At 42.0% G+C, this 14,990-nt stretch overlaps 1 protein-coding gene across 23 annotated transcripts in view; it reads right to left on the bottom strand.

Moving 5' to 3' along the window:
- FOXP1 (forkhead box P1) overlaps positions 1-14,990 on the bottom strand; it is a 434,335-nt gene that overhangs the window by 23,268 nt on the left and 396,077 nt on the right. For all 23 annotated transcript variants that reach the window (XM_064156227.1, XM_064156234.1, XM_064156228.1 and 20 more), the window contains 3 exons: positions 14,593-14,680; positions 8,827-8,910; positions 7-208 (listed from right to left, as the gene is read on the bottom strand). In XM_064156227.1, the coding sequence (XP_064012297.1) occupies positions 7-208; positions 8,827-8,910; positions 14,593-14,680 (374 nt within the window). The remainder of the gene's footprint in view (positions 1-6; positions 209-8,826; positions 8,911-14,592; positions 14,681-14,990) is intronic.

The raw sequence follows: 14,990 nt of genomic DNA, 5'->3' as shown, positions 1-14,990 counted from the left end.
CTTTACCTGAAGAAATGGGGACGTTGTATTTATCCGAGTACCGCCTCCGGATGGGTCCGACGTTGTGCATGCTCGTGGTAGTGATGACCGACGGTCCCTGCGTGACAGGAGTGATGGGCGCAGTCGGGGTGGTGGGAGTATGAGGTAAGCTCTGCGGAGACGCCTCGGATGCCGTCTTGGAAAGCGTGACGCTCGATACCAGATTCAGCTGCGGAGGGAAGGACGAGGATTTTGTTACAAACGGCATTTCTGGCTAATTAAGGGCTGCAGAGAAAATTCTCGATGGCAGAGTCCTCCTTGGTTTGAAGCAGACAACACAGCCCGCGCGCCTGCTTTAGCACAAAGTGCGACTCTAACACCTCCATTAGGAACCAGTAAAGGGAAATAAACGCAGAAAATTCCGGACTGATTAAAAAAAAGAACAACGTAGCCTGCTGCCAGAACTACAAATGGTGGATTTTGATCTAAACCTTAAAAGAAGATCTCATACAGCACATAATCATTTTAATATTTTATTGTAGTCCCATTGTTTCACGATCTAAACCCCACACATCTCTCATTTCCACGCTATCATTATGCACGGTTTCTAATGAGTCTTCTTGGATATTTCACCGAAGGTATGAGGCTTAAAAGACAAGACTTTCCTAGGGACGTACCGGGGAGAAGCACAATCTCCCTCTTTCGGCATTTGGGCTTTTTTTCCCTCCCTCCCTCCCTCCCTCTGTTCATCCATTTTAAAAGCAAAGCCCAGAGTAGGTTAACACTGGAATAATTTAATTAATCACACCGCATGAAATACTGCAAGCATTCAGCCCAGCAGAAGTGGCACTGCTCTTTTTCTTTCTTTCCCTCCCAGGACAGAAGGCAGCAGCGTTACCTGCATGAAGGCCAGCCTTGGACAAATGGCAGCTTGCCACAGCAGGCTATAAAACACAACTGCCTCTGAGACTGTGTATCAAAACCAGCTCCAACTCAAGTGTTTTCGATGCACAACCCTATTTATATAACCAGCATCCACATTCCTCCCTGACCCTTTCTTTTTGCCCTACAACGTCCTTTGAAAGATGATGCGCAGTCTCAATAGGTCACTCCTGCTGAAGTATTTTAAACAAACAATCCCATCTCTTAACTACAACATCAGAAAAGACGACTGAGGAAAGGGCTCTTTGACTACTTCCACATTTCCTTCCCTTAGGCAGTTTTGTGAATAATATTAGTGAAATCCTGACCCCACTGAAGTCAGTAGCAAAATCCCTACTGAATTTAACAGGGCCAGAATTTGACAACTTTTATTTCTGATTAAAATTCCTTTTTGCTGGACATTAAACCTTTTCAGATGAAGGCAAGGCGCACTACTCAGCTATGTCTCTAAATATCTCATGTTTATCCATAAGGCAATATATTAATTTTCCTCATATGAAAGTAACCAGATAAGAAAGCTCCCATTAGTACCCCCTCATATGAGTTAATAACTGCAAATAACATTTCTTTATAAAAATAATAGGACTTATCCAAAACAAAGGTAGTGGAAAATAAAGGAGTCTAACGTTACAGATACCAGGCCCACTGACCATGGAAAGGGAGCAGCTGAGCAACAGATAAATTGTGATTGCTTTTTATTTTCCTGCCTGTGAGATGCAGCAAGCTGAGGGAAGCCCCAGCCATGGATGCTCAGCACAGCCCCATGCCCTCTGATGGTGCACTGGCAGCTCGAGAAGTGCTCCAAGGACAGGAAGAGGTGAGTTGCAGACCTCAAATACCCATCCTTCTGTGCAGGTGCTTATGAACAATGCTTTGCTTCCCAGTGGGAAACACCTAACGCTTGGTGGCAAAGCCAGAGAATGTGAACCCAACAAGGGATGGTGAAAGGTGTTGAAATACAAGTATTGATATCCCAGAGACTGCCATACTAGCATGGACTACTAACCACAGCCAGGAGGTGAGCATGTTTGTTCACTGCCTCGTTGCGCTGGGCACTGTCACTACATTCTGCTGATGAGAGCCTGGTCCATTTGTTGACTGGCATGATTTAAGGACACTGATTAGGGACATGTATACAGTAATGTCTCCCTGTTATCCATCTATCCATCTATTACATATGATAAAAGGACCAGTGACAATAATAATAGTACAACTGACAGGTCTCACCATGAAATTAAATCTACTGTATTTTATCTCAGTTTCTAAATGGACATTTTAACAGTCCAATAACTGCGAGCAAATCTGCATCAATTTTAAGTGCCTGTCTCCAGCGCAGGCTCAGCAGCCAGGCCCTCCCGTCGCAAAGATCACTGCTCATGCTTCATCATTACGGCTCCAACTACTCCTTTTCAAAAGAGTCCCCTTCCTTTTTCAGGGTGTAAAAACTTAACATTTAATCTGTTTCTACTAGGGAAACGAGAGGAAGGATCCACAAAGGTCAGCATTCCCTGCTTAAAGAATTTGAATGGAGTTAAATTTCTTTAGGCTTTTCAGTGTAGGTAGCAACTAGGAATAAACACAGAAGAGGACGAGCAAAGGAGGGGGGGGCTTTAACAGGCTTGACAAATGACACTGCGATTCACACCCACTGCTGGGCTGCCACTAATAAGCTACAGAGGAAGCAGCCAATCTCAGCTAATTACCAGATAAAATTGTATTGTAAGGACTCTAATTAGGAGATGCTTATGGAGGTGATCTAATGATTAAACGCTGCATCCAAGTGACCCCACCATCAATGTGCAGTGGTGCAAGATGTCACCGGAATATTTTGTAGAAACAGTAATTTTATTTCAAGGAGGGGAGGCAGTAATATTTGTAATAATGGCTATGAGGTAAACTAATTAAAAGACAGTTCCTAAAGGAAGACTGTGGCTTTGAGCAGCTGTGGCCGTTCCAAAACAAAGTGCCAAATCTCAACAGAGGAGCTGCAGTCAAGTGGAAAATTTCTGCCTGACCTCTGCTCTTGCTATTAATTTGCAGGAAAACTAATGACACATATACATATTCCCACAAAATTGTTCTAATTGCTAATTTGCCAAAGGAGCCCAGTTTCCAAATTAAACATGACTGCAGTCTGTGAGGAAAGAGAGAACAAAAAGCTGGAACACAGCGAGTCTGCCGCGTTTCACCTCCGACGACCATTTGCGAGCCTGAACCAACAAGTTAATGAAACGCGACCTTGTCGATCGCTAGCGAAGTTTTTCCTCTTTCCGTGTTTTATTTGATGACACTCTCCTCTTCCAGCTGGGGTCCGATCTCTGCCTCTGCTGTTACCAAAACACAAGCTCGGGTAAGGGAGGAGAGGGCTGCGCTCCCTCCACAGACCTTCGCTGCCGCTTTCTTTGTTGCATCTATAGAGCGAAGGCTGAAAAAAATCGGTTGTGAATTAGAGCAGAATAACAAATTATGAATGGTGTTGGTTTTGTTGCCATCTTGAATTATTAATCTGAATGGTAAACTATTAAATCTTAATATTGGCGTCAATTAGAAACGTGAAAGCGGCCTTGGAGGGTTATGCAGGGCAAAGATCAGGGAGTGACCGGGCTGGGAGGGATTCTTTTCCTGATGGAAACTTGACACGGTTTTTCCCTGTTTGCATTTTCTATTTAAAAACAAGTTACTATGATTAGAAAAGTTGTTCGCATTGGTATTTTGTACACAGACTGTTTCCCACATACCGCAGTTTTTGGATGAGGTACCACTGCTGTCCGAGGGGAGGGAGCCTCAGTCACACAGTCAGCACTTTAATGGGCAAGAACTTTTGCACTGCAGTAAGGAGCAACACAAAGCATGCTCCAAGTATGCTGGGGAGCTACAGCCCTTCCACTACAGAGTTAAATGTTTTTGTAATATTTGCACTGGGGGTGGCAGGGAGGATTTCCTCCCATGTTAAAAAAACAACAACAACTCCCACACACACCCAAAAACAAGGGGGAGGAATAGTAGAAAAAACACCAAAATCCACAAGTTTTAGGTCCTACAGTTTTGCAAATTCAATTACTGAATCTTGTTGAATGCTTTGTTCAGTTTTGGATTTTGAGAACAGTTCCTCATACTGTTTTACCTTGATCATAAATGCCATAAGTAGCTCAGCATTCAATATCCTGCTTAGGATTTTATTATTAACCTTCCTTCTCAAGAAACAAGTCGTATCTTCCCATTAAAGGTGAAGACTGAGTCATTTTCTTTTTTTTTTTTTCCTTTAGATATAAACAAGGCAGAGAGGTAACCCTCTCCTTCACCCTGTAAAATAGATTTCCAGTAAGTGGCTCTCCCATTAGGGCTCAGCCTGACTTCTTTTTGTGTAAACATTTTACATGACAATAGTGGCAGCACATAAAAAAAGCCCCTGAAACTCCTTTAAAGGAAAGATAAATAAATATATTTCTAAGTGTCACTGTGGGGCCATACCCACTGCTGCAGGGCAGCGACTCCTCTGGGATGGATGCTGCCACTCCTGGTCCCAACTGAGGCTGAGGATTTATCTGCATTGAGTTCCTGGGACTGAAATGCTCTGGGAGCAGAGACACTGAGGGTGGGAGAGAAAGCTAAGGCTGGGCCTAAAACTTTGTGAAATGCTGCGTCTTCCCATTTCAGCCTGGACACATCAGTGTATTAGATGCAGAGCCTGGCAGGCAGCGATCACTTAGCAGGTGTTGTTATTGGCAGGAATACTAAGGAAACTGAAGCTGAGGAGTGAGACTTAATGAAAACCAGTATATAAAAACAGCTTTTGTTGTGCTTGAGAATCTCTCTTTATTGCCGTGTAGCGTTATTTTTTCAAACTATAAAATATGGCTACAGCAGCTAAAATGCTCAGTCATTACCTCAACAGTTAAAAGACCTTTTTTTTTTAATGCTTTGTTATTACAGTTGCTAAAAACAGTATTTCAAAACAATCATAACTGCTATGGTTAGCGTAAAAAAAAATACATTAAAGACGGGAGAGCAACAGTGCCTTGTACTTAAAAGTGCCAAAAGTTTCTTTAGAAGTTTTCTGTCTGTTTTTAAAAGATGGCTCTAGCACCACAGTGTCTGCTACAGTATGCACAATTATTTGTTGGTTGATGCTTTTTTAGTTCCCTTCTTAGGAACTTGGACATAAGCTAATCCCCTGAAAGAAAGCAATTTGTCATTTCAGTCTATTATGATGCTCACTAACACCAATGCAAAGAGCATGGAGGAGAAGGTATCTTAATAGCAAAACCAGAAAGATAACTCTGGAGAAATTGTTCAGGCTTTTGTGTTGTGGTGTTTTTTGGTTTATCTTGAAAAACCTCACCTTATAAAAAGAGGTCACAGTTAGCTTTGTTTTTACTTTATTCCAGGCCCTTTGACCCCACAAAATCAACACATGGAGTAGCAATAGGTACCACTTTGTCTGCTTCAAGTGTTAAGTTGTGAGGTACTTCCATTTGCTTTTGAAGTGCTGCACTGTTGGCCATTTTAATCATACAGCAGGACACATTTAAAAGTCACAATGAGCACTGCCCCATCTCTTAATGTCCTCTCCCTTCCTAGCCCCCTCCTGTTTGCTCAAGAGCTGCTCAGGAACAGGGTAAGAGCTGCCCTTTGCAGAACATCGATATCAACAGCGACCTCCTCACATACCTCCCCTCTCTGCCAACAATTTAGCCATCCACCACCACACTACATAAGAACGTGCTTAAATCTCATCGGCTTTACTCGGACTAAAAAGCTTTACTGAACAGATGTCTTGGTGAAGCAGTGTAGTGAAGTGCAGAGGCCACTCCACTACCCTTCCCCAGGTCAAAATTACTGCAAGCAGCTGAAGCCACCCAAAGTGGGTATGTGGTGGATGGACATGACTAGACTGGACAAGCATCCCTTCCCTGAAGCTGGGAAAGGTCTGAAATGATGCACCAACAACTTGGCTGTGATCCAGCTGGTCTAAAACCACCCACTACTGCCTGAAGCCTGAAAGGCAAAGACAGCACCAATGGTCGGTGTGGATTACAAGAGCCACATGGGTAACACAGATGCACAGTTGCCAATTTTTGCTTGCCAGTTGCAGAACAGTTTAAAAGCAAGCACTAAGATCCTTTAAGCAGAATAAAACCATTTCCTCAGTCATGAAAAGGCTGTGGTTTTAAATCCCAGTTCTCTGCTGCTCGGATTTGCAGCCACTCTCCTTTAAAATCACCCAGTGTACCACAATACATTAATTCTAACACACACCTTGCATTAGTTATGTTGGCAAAAAAAAAATTAATTACTGGATGTAAAGAATACTTTGCACTGCAATAATGGTCATCAGATCTTTTTACCAAAGTCCTATCCCACTGAGTTAAAAGGACTGAGGTCTAGCACAGTCTATGCAGTGCCTGTGTATTTTTTTTCACTAGGAAGGCACAATTTATGCAAAACATTATACTTCTACATTTTATAATTAATTTTCAAATGCTTCACCTATACATATTTTAATAATTCCTGATTTATCAGATGGTATCTATAATAAATTTTTCTATATTTCAATAAATGAAAAGAAGGCAGTTTCAATCCAACAACAGAGTGCCACACAATATAGGCCTGTCAGGCACCAATTTTTACTTCTAACATGTAAGTTAAAGGATAAGGAATTTATAATGCTGCCTGTGAACGAAACCACTTTTCATACACAAATGTGATCTTTTTTTTTCCAAAGGGTAATACAACAGTACATTTACATAAACTAATCCAAACAATCTATGTATTTGACAATGGCAAACCTCACACAGACTGCCTATTGTTGGTTTACATCTTGGAGTTCTTTATGTTGGCTTGTAACACTGCTCTAGCTGTCAAAGGTTTGACTTGGACTCTAAATAAATGGTTATAGAAGTGCTGTGCAGCGATATTGGACTTCTTTGCAAAAGAAAACCTGCTGTGTATGAATTCAAAAGCTATTAATTTTTCAGTCAAAAATATTCATGCCTATTTCTTTTAATAAAGAAACACTGTGCTGAGCAACTGAGAGATAATGTTGACTAGTGGTACAGAATTTTCAATAGAGCAGTTAAAAATAAATTTAGTAGGAGGTCCCCAACAAAGCTATAATTTTCCAGAATGTAAAACATTTTTAATACTAATCAAGACAGCCCTTTTCCTCCTGCGTTCACTACCCCCCACCCCCCTGCTTTTCCACTGGTTTTCCCTGTTTATTAGCTGTTAACACTAATCTTCATGGCGACACCACCTGGCATCTTCGTAGCCTACAACACCCACGGAAGCTTCCTGCCCTCCACAGCTCAGCATCGATCACGGGCGGCCCTGCCAAACGCTGCTCGCCGCCTTATGATTTCCTCCCCTTAGTTTTTAATCCTTCCTCCTGAGGGGCAGCGCTGTTATGAAAGGCCTCAAGGCAGAGTGCTTTGAGACTCCCAGATTATTCCGCTGTTTTAATTTTTAATCCAGTAAGAGCTATAGAAACCAAACCTCCTCCCCATTCTGTTGGGTCTACGTACTTTGCCAACAATGCGCCGCAGCATTTGCATTCAGGCTGAGATGGATGTCAGGATCCAGAAGAATGCTATTTTTATAGACACTGCAAGTAGCTTCTACTCTAGAGGGGTGGTATCCACCAGATAAAGCAATTTTAGGCATCTCAATGGCTTAAATGGAAGGGTTTATACCTACCACTCAACTCTCTCCAAGAAGGCCCTGAAATTTCCTGTTGACTTTGACATCTGCTCCAGTGTTGCTGAATAGCCTGCAATTTTCTGTCTAGTAGCCTCCCTATGCACTTCTGCAGCCATTTATTTCCAACTACATGGAAACTGAGAAAACCTTTTCTAGTAAAAATGTGTGCGCAAAGTGTTTAATGATTTTATGTTCTCTATCTCTGTAATGTGTTCTGTTTCAGACATTAATTTTGTCTACCAACTGCATCTTGGCAGGCTACCATATTTGCTGGGTTAATAGTCTGACTCCTTTTTATTTCTATCACCATAAATCAGACATATATGGGTGTGTGTTTGCTTTATTTATAGAAAAAAAAACAGTCAAAACAGATAAACCAATACTTTGTCATTATGCTGCATCATTGCATATTGATTAAAATTGCTGGTACTAACTATAGATTGTCAACGCTCAATTAATTTTCACACAATGACTCAAAGCAAAATCAAATAAAGCCAGTGTACCTTTAAATCTTACAAATCTTAAAATCAAGCAGCAAAGCACTCTCTCTATTTTGAATAATCATTGGAAGCGCCAAGGAGTTTTTTCAGCATTTAGAGGTTGGGAGAAAACAACTACTAAAGAAGCGTCGTTTTGGTCAAGGAACACGATGGTGGATTTGCCTGGGTTTGGCCGTACCCAGAACTTGCCTTGGGCTGCAAAGCCACTTTTGTTTCCTCCACACCTCTTCTTTAAAGGGCAATCTGGGATGGAGAAGGTTTCCCTTCTCAGCTTCAACAGAAGAAAACCTGATACTGGGTAACTGTGATTATCATCAAAAAGTGCAGCTTCTACTGTAAATGTCTGTCAGACAGGGAGAAATCAAAATAAACACACTAATAATTTAATTACAACTCCTTCCTAACACTTCCTAAGGTTTCAGGCAAGTCAGACTGATGCAAAGCAACTTTGAGGCATACATGAGGCCAGAAAAAGGCTCTATGCACTGGCTTTAGAGCAAAACTTCTTTCAAGGTCCCTGAAGAGAGGAGGACGACAAAGGCCAGGTGCCTGTGGCAGTGTCTCCTGCAAAGCAGTGCTTTGCATCTCCTCACCACGGCTGGCTCTGAAACGGGCCTGTGCTCTGCATCAGGCACTTTGGTGGGGAACAGGAAAAGAGAGGTTTACTGTGAGGTTTTGTTTGCTCTTGGCAGAGTTGAGTACTTACGGGCTGAGGGGTGGCTTTTGGTTCAGTTGACTTCACGTGCAGGTGTGTCATCATGGCTTGCAGGCGCTCTTTATCTTTAGCAAGCTGAAAGAGGGGAAAAAAAATATCCTCTGTTATTTGCAGGAATAAAATCCAGCCTCTGCTTATTCCTAATTAAACAGCTGGCACCAAGGCATGAGACAGAAGAGTTTTATTGCTGAGTAGTTTGGAAATTGTATATGGTCTCTTCATGAGGTAACGATAACGCGAGGTGCTGGGTGTCACTATTTTCCAAAGCAAAATGCATTAGCCCTCAAGTGAGAAGAGCTAGACCTGCTGGCACCAAGAGCTTCACTCCAGCCCTGACAGCTAAAAGACAACAATGAATCATGTTTATTAACCAGTCCCACTCCAGCTCAGGAGGCACACCACAAAGCAAGTGAGGCAGTGGCTCTGAGAGGTGTTTGCCTGCTCTCAGACCAGAAAACAAGTGGCACATATGGACTCTGCCTTTGACGTTATGTACAGGCTCTGCAGCACGTGCAACGAGCACAGAGACAGACGTGGTTAAACCACATGAGGCACCTCTAGAAAACATCTTGCTTTCACTTGACAAAGTGGCACAGCCCCTCAGCCAGCCACCTTGGGCTGCCAGGCTGGGAAGTTGAGCAGAAGCACCTGAGCATGGGGCAGGAGCTCAAGGTGCCAGCATCCCTTCAGCATATGCCTGAGGGCATAAGGGTGGGAAAGGCTAATGGCACCAGGAACTGCTCCAGAGCACCCAACTTGGGGGACTCAACACTACAGGACCACTGCCTTCTTCCTTTTCCATTGGTCACACCTTCCCTAAGAGCTGGGGCAAAGCTCCTGCTCTGGATATCTCTTGAATTGTTTTGGCTGAGATTTGCACCGGGCCACAGCTGGTGTCTTGGGATCACACCATACACATCCTTGGCCAAGACAGCTTCCCAGTGCGTTCAAAAGGCATTGGCCAGACACTAAATCTTATTAATTTTGTAAGAAAGAAATTTTTTGCATGTGCTAATAGGACTTCTTCCAGATGCTCTTCCAAGAAAAAAAAAAAAAAGAAGATATTAAGAAACAATGCAAATGAAAAAGGAGTGTTATTAACCTTCATGCCCAACACAAAGGCTCTTGTTTTGAGCAGGACTTGGATCAGGTTCTTCCAAACGACAACTTTTGCAGCGCTGAGGTTTCGCTTTAGACAAGCCAGATTCCTGGTGCCAAGAGGAGAACTGTGCTTGCATTCCAGCAAAACTTTAAACAACCTGCCCACCTTATCGCCGTCATCTGTTTGTAGCAGTAAAGTTGGGCTAAGTGTATATAAAAGGAGACTTGGTCATAAATCCCCATTCATAACAGTCAAGGTTGTCTTGCTCTTCGCAAGGCGAGGGGATTCTGACCGTGCCAGAAAGGCATCACGATGGGATAAAACTTGGCACACAGGTTTCCAAGACAGGAATTAAATAAAGGAAAAAATAGTGTCACCATTCTGTGCCTTGGAAATGCAAAAGCAAAATTGCTGGGTTTTTCGAATGGCTGCTCTTTTCTTGGTCAAAAGAGACAAAAATCTGACACCTACAGTAGATCTCCTGCAATCTCATCACCAGATCTGCACTGGACTTCAGAGAAGAGTCAAAGGGCAGCAGCAGGCTCTTATCATAGTGCTGCAGCAGAAACTTCTCCCTCTGAGAGCCGACTGAGAACATCTTCAGAGAAAGGAAAAGTCTCACCCCTCAGCTGCTATGCTTCACACAAAACAAATGAAAGCTGAGAAACAGTTGCACTCTCAGTGCAGCTCTGTTGTGCAATCTCTCGAGCACTTGCTGGGCACATGGGTTGCTTGGCGGGGTCATCCGAGCATTAAGTTTTGGTCTGCAGGCTACTGCAGAAGAACGACACCCTTCAGCCAAGATAAACAACAGGCAGGCACCTGAAAACTTCCTGCCTACACTGTCAGGAGGGAAAGGCACCCGGGCAGCACGGGGCACACCCTTGGTGCTTCCTCTGGGCCCCCTCGATGAAGCAGAGCCGTGCACCTCCTCCCTTGCAAACGGCCGGGGTCCTTGTTTGTGGTGTTTTCACTCATCATCTTAGCAAAGCTTTTAACGCCGTTGCTGGTGGATGGAGGTTATTAAAGATCCTCTCGACATTTCAGGCAGACACATGCTAGCATTTTGTCATAGTCTAGGAATTCAAACACTCACCCAGTTAGGCAGGAGTTTAAATTATGAAAAATAGAGGTCTCTCCATTTCAAAGCACTGAAGAGAAGTAAAAAAATCCCAAGAATTTCTTTAAACTGTTTTCCCCTTAGGTCAGGAAGCAGCAGCGATATAAAACTAGAATGTTACTACTAGTCCCTTTGGTCAGTGGGGTCACACTAGAGAAGGCATGATGGCTTGCTCAGCCACCAATAGGGGCAAATTCCCACTGGTGGCACTCTCTGAAGCACAGATGGTCCAGAAACAGGGATTATTAGTAGATCTGCAGGAAAATTATCTTGATCTACTGAGAGTGCTCTTAGGCAAGGACTGGTCTGCCATGTAGGAAGAATCTGCTTTGTACAGGAGGACTGAGGACTATGCTACAGTCCCATCTAAAGCATCATTCTTTTTTCCTATAGTCATTTGAAAGCTTTGCATAGTGGGAGTTTCCAGATGGCCACCCAGTTCTTCATGACAAGCCTGATTTTGTGAGGTATCCCTCACCTCTGTGGGGTATAACCATGATGAAGGTGTCTAAGTGTGGTTCAACAGAAAACACACCCAGAGCAAGATATGTGCTCTGCAAATTTGGACACCAAGGCATGTGCCTTGCCCCAGAAAGGTTAAATCCTCAAGCTACTCAGGTAGGAAAGAAAAAGCATGGCACAGAAAGCACAAGCCAAAAGGGACCAGAAGGTGAGGAGCAGCAGAGGAGTCTGGCAACCAAGCAGCAAGAGAGAAGGCATTCAGCACAGAGGATGGTAAAACTGCACAGGAGGAGAAACAGGCAGAAAATAATGGCAACAAGCAAGAAAATTAAAATGGAGACACAATGAGGGCATTCAACAGGAGCAACATGGCCATGTCAACAAGAAGGGAAGCTAACTTCAGCAGCAGGGCTTTGGACAGATCAAGGACAAAGGAGAAGGAAGTTATTCATGGACAATGCGAGAGACAACCAAGACATAGCCTCTTCCCTCCCATTATATGCCTAGTCAGGTTGTGCTCTAGAAAGGTTTAGGATCCACTTCCCAAGAAATTCAATGGCTGCTTTAGGGAAACAGGCCCATGAAGTGTTCTTAGTACCCTGAAGACAGCTGGCTGACTTCATTTTCTCTTATTTGGTGATTCTGTTTTAAACTTATCATAGTTTTGTTGCTGTCCTGAAACCTTTTTTTTCCACTCAAAGGTGCTTGTGCTGCAAAATGGATATTCTATTCCAGTTAAGAACTAGCTAAGGACAGGGACATGTTCCTGTGTTTGTGTTTTACCCAGCAGCGTGATTCTCACTATTTATAATGGCAACAAATGATCATGTCAAAATGGTTTACACAAAGTGAAATATGAGAAGATCTCTACCTTGTCTGTGATATTTTAAGTATATTTGTGATGGAAATGCTACGACTAAAGCCTCGAGACACTTCTGCAAAGGGGCATTTGCAATCAAACATAAAACAGATCTGACCTGTTTTTCCCCCTAAAAGTTCATGTAACAATTTACCTTCTTTAAAAGACATTACACTTATCTCTGTCTATAACACTGATAAAACTCTTGTGCATAAAATAAATAAGAGCATAAAGGACAAAAAAGAAAGGATTGCCTTTGGGACCATCACATTCACCACTGTTGGTGACTTCTCTCTTGCATGAGTAGCAGGTCAACAGCCTTAGTCCAAGTGTTCCTGCTACAATACATTGGGCACTGCAGATCACACCACTGAAAACCTTGCTACTGGGACAAACTTTTGTTTTACTATGGTTGTGTGCAAAAACAGGTCACAGCCAGACAAACTAGGTCTTGGAGGACAAATCCTCGTACATACTGAGGTAGGTCTGCTGTTGTGGTGTTTTTAGTATCAGAGGACTGATACATAGAATGGAAGGAGTGGAAGATACACTTCAAAAGCAGGACTACCCTCCTTCACCCCACCTTATCCTTGCTGGCCAGTGGTGAGCAAGTGATGGCCTCTGTTATCAACATCCACATCTAAAACTAGCCTTCAGTTCATCCTGTTTGTTGTGTTAGTATGATAGTAAAAAAAAACCAAATCCAGAACTTCTTGGGCCTCACATCAGTCTGAAACAATGTTCTTGTCTTGGGGACCGTATGCTGACTTCTCATGCAATGACTCTATGCTAAAAGCAATGAATGAGTGTGAAGCTGCAACTATTAGTCACTTAAAACAATTAGTACAATGCATCAATGACAAATCTTTCCAAAAGAGGTAACCCAAGCATCATCTCTGTCCTGTCTAATTATTATCATATGGCATCCTCCTGCAGTTTCAAGTACAATCATTACCACCAACTGCAGGTGAGAAGGATTCATGCTCTCCAAGATGACTTTAACTGATGAATCTAAATATACCTTCAACCCAAATATTACTGCATCTTGGTAGAAGATTGTCTCATATCTCATTTTACCAGGAAGTGTGTAGACTTTTTTTATTTCCTAATTCCTGAAAAACTTGTTTAAATAACAGACCATTTCTCATAACATTTTCCATTAGACTCTAATATTTTATGACTGGTAGTTTGATTTTTATAAAACTTGTATTAAAATAGTTTATATTGCTTCAGTGACAGAGTGCCATGACCAGTGCATTCCTGAAACTAAAATTTAGGAAATATCTATGAAAGAAAAAGGGTAATTTGTAAGATAAGAAGATAAAAGGCATTTTTAAAAATGCTTATCTTGAAAAGTAACAACAAGAAGTTTAAGTGTGTTTTTGCTGATTTTTCTCTCCAACTATTTGAAGCTATAAATGACTTAACTCAGTAAAATTCCAAATGTAATTATCTTCTGTACTTAGCCCAAGGCTTTCCATATATCTCTACACTGCTGTCTTGCATACAAAATAGGTTTTTCAATAGCTGGTAACTATATAATGTACAACATTGTTTTAATTTCCCCTTCTTTTCTAACCTCTCGCCTAGACACAGACACACTGTCAAAGCCGCCCAGCCAGAGCAGCAAGGTTGCAGGGAGACAGAAAGGACTGAAAAGCATTTGGAAAGGCAGTTACACAAACAGGTCATACCTCTGCATTGCATTCAACATATTCCAATTTACTTTTGGCACTTTTATGAAAAATTATTTGCTAGAAATGGCAAAAAAATAATAGTAGTAGCAATAATAATAATAATAATAATACATGGAGAGTATTAGTATATGAGAGACCACCAAACAAGCCAGGTCATGCAGCGTTTTGAAATAAACATCAGCCATTCCCCCCGTGTATCAACAACTCTAAATGAAGGGAACCACATTCCACTGCCCCCACTCCACTCCCTCCCCCCGCAGTGGGTACAAAAAGCATTAAATACATACTGATGGATTTCCAATCAGCCTGTTTAAGTTTCCTATTTCTTTTCAAGTTAGGGTTTAGAAAAGAGGAAATGAAGCTGCAGTTGCTTCTGACAGTTTTTAGAACTTCTACAAGAAGGTTTGGAAATCTGGTTTTCAGTCATAGGGGGGAAAAGCAGAACTCATTTTTTTATTGCTGTTGAGAATTGGATTTGATTAATACTGAGGTAATATTAAAATAAATTTTATTTTACCTGTAGCTCTAACTGCTGTACAACCTGCATTTGTACTCTACATTGGGCTGTACTTCTATCATCCAGCGCATGCTCACTGTTGAGATGTCTGTAACAATACACAGAAAATCATTAAGTGAAATGGATAAACAAAAAGGAAGAAAGTAGTTACCAGGATGAACAAGCAATCAGAATGTTATCCAGCAGGTCTTCATCAATAGCTGAGATTTGCAAGATCATTTTTAAGTATTTTTTTTTTCCTCTGTCCTGCTTTGGCTTGTGGATCTTCCCATCACTATTATCTTAAGCACATTTATTCATTTGTATGTAAGAGAAATTTTGCAGAACAGTTGTTTTTTCCTCCATTAAGTAAATGAAAGTGAGATCAAGAAATTAGAGTAAATTGATTTAATATATAA

Source organism: Pogoniulus pusillus, chromosome 16, assembly GCF_015220805.1.
Source record: "Pogoniulus pusillus isolate bPogPus1 chromosome 16, bPogPus1.pri, whole genome shotgun sequence".
Classification (NCBI taxonomy): Eukaryota; Metazoa; Chordata; class Aves; order Piciformes; family Lybiidae; genus Pogoniulus; species Pogoniulus pusillus.
The sequence above is the reverse complement of the archived record's forward strand: the minus strand, read 5'-3'. Positions and strand labels throughout refer to the sequence as shown.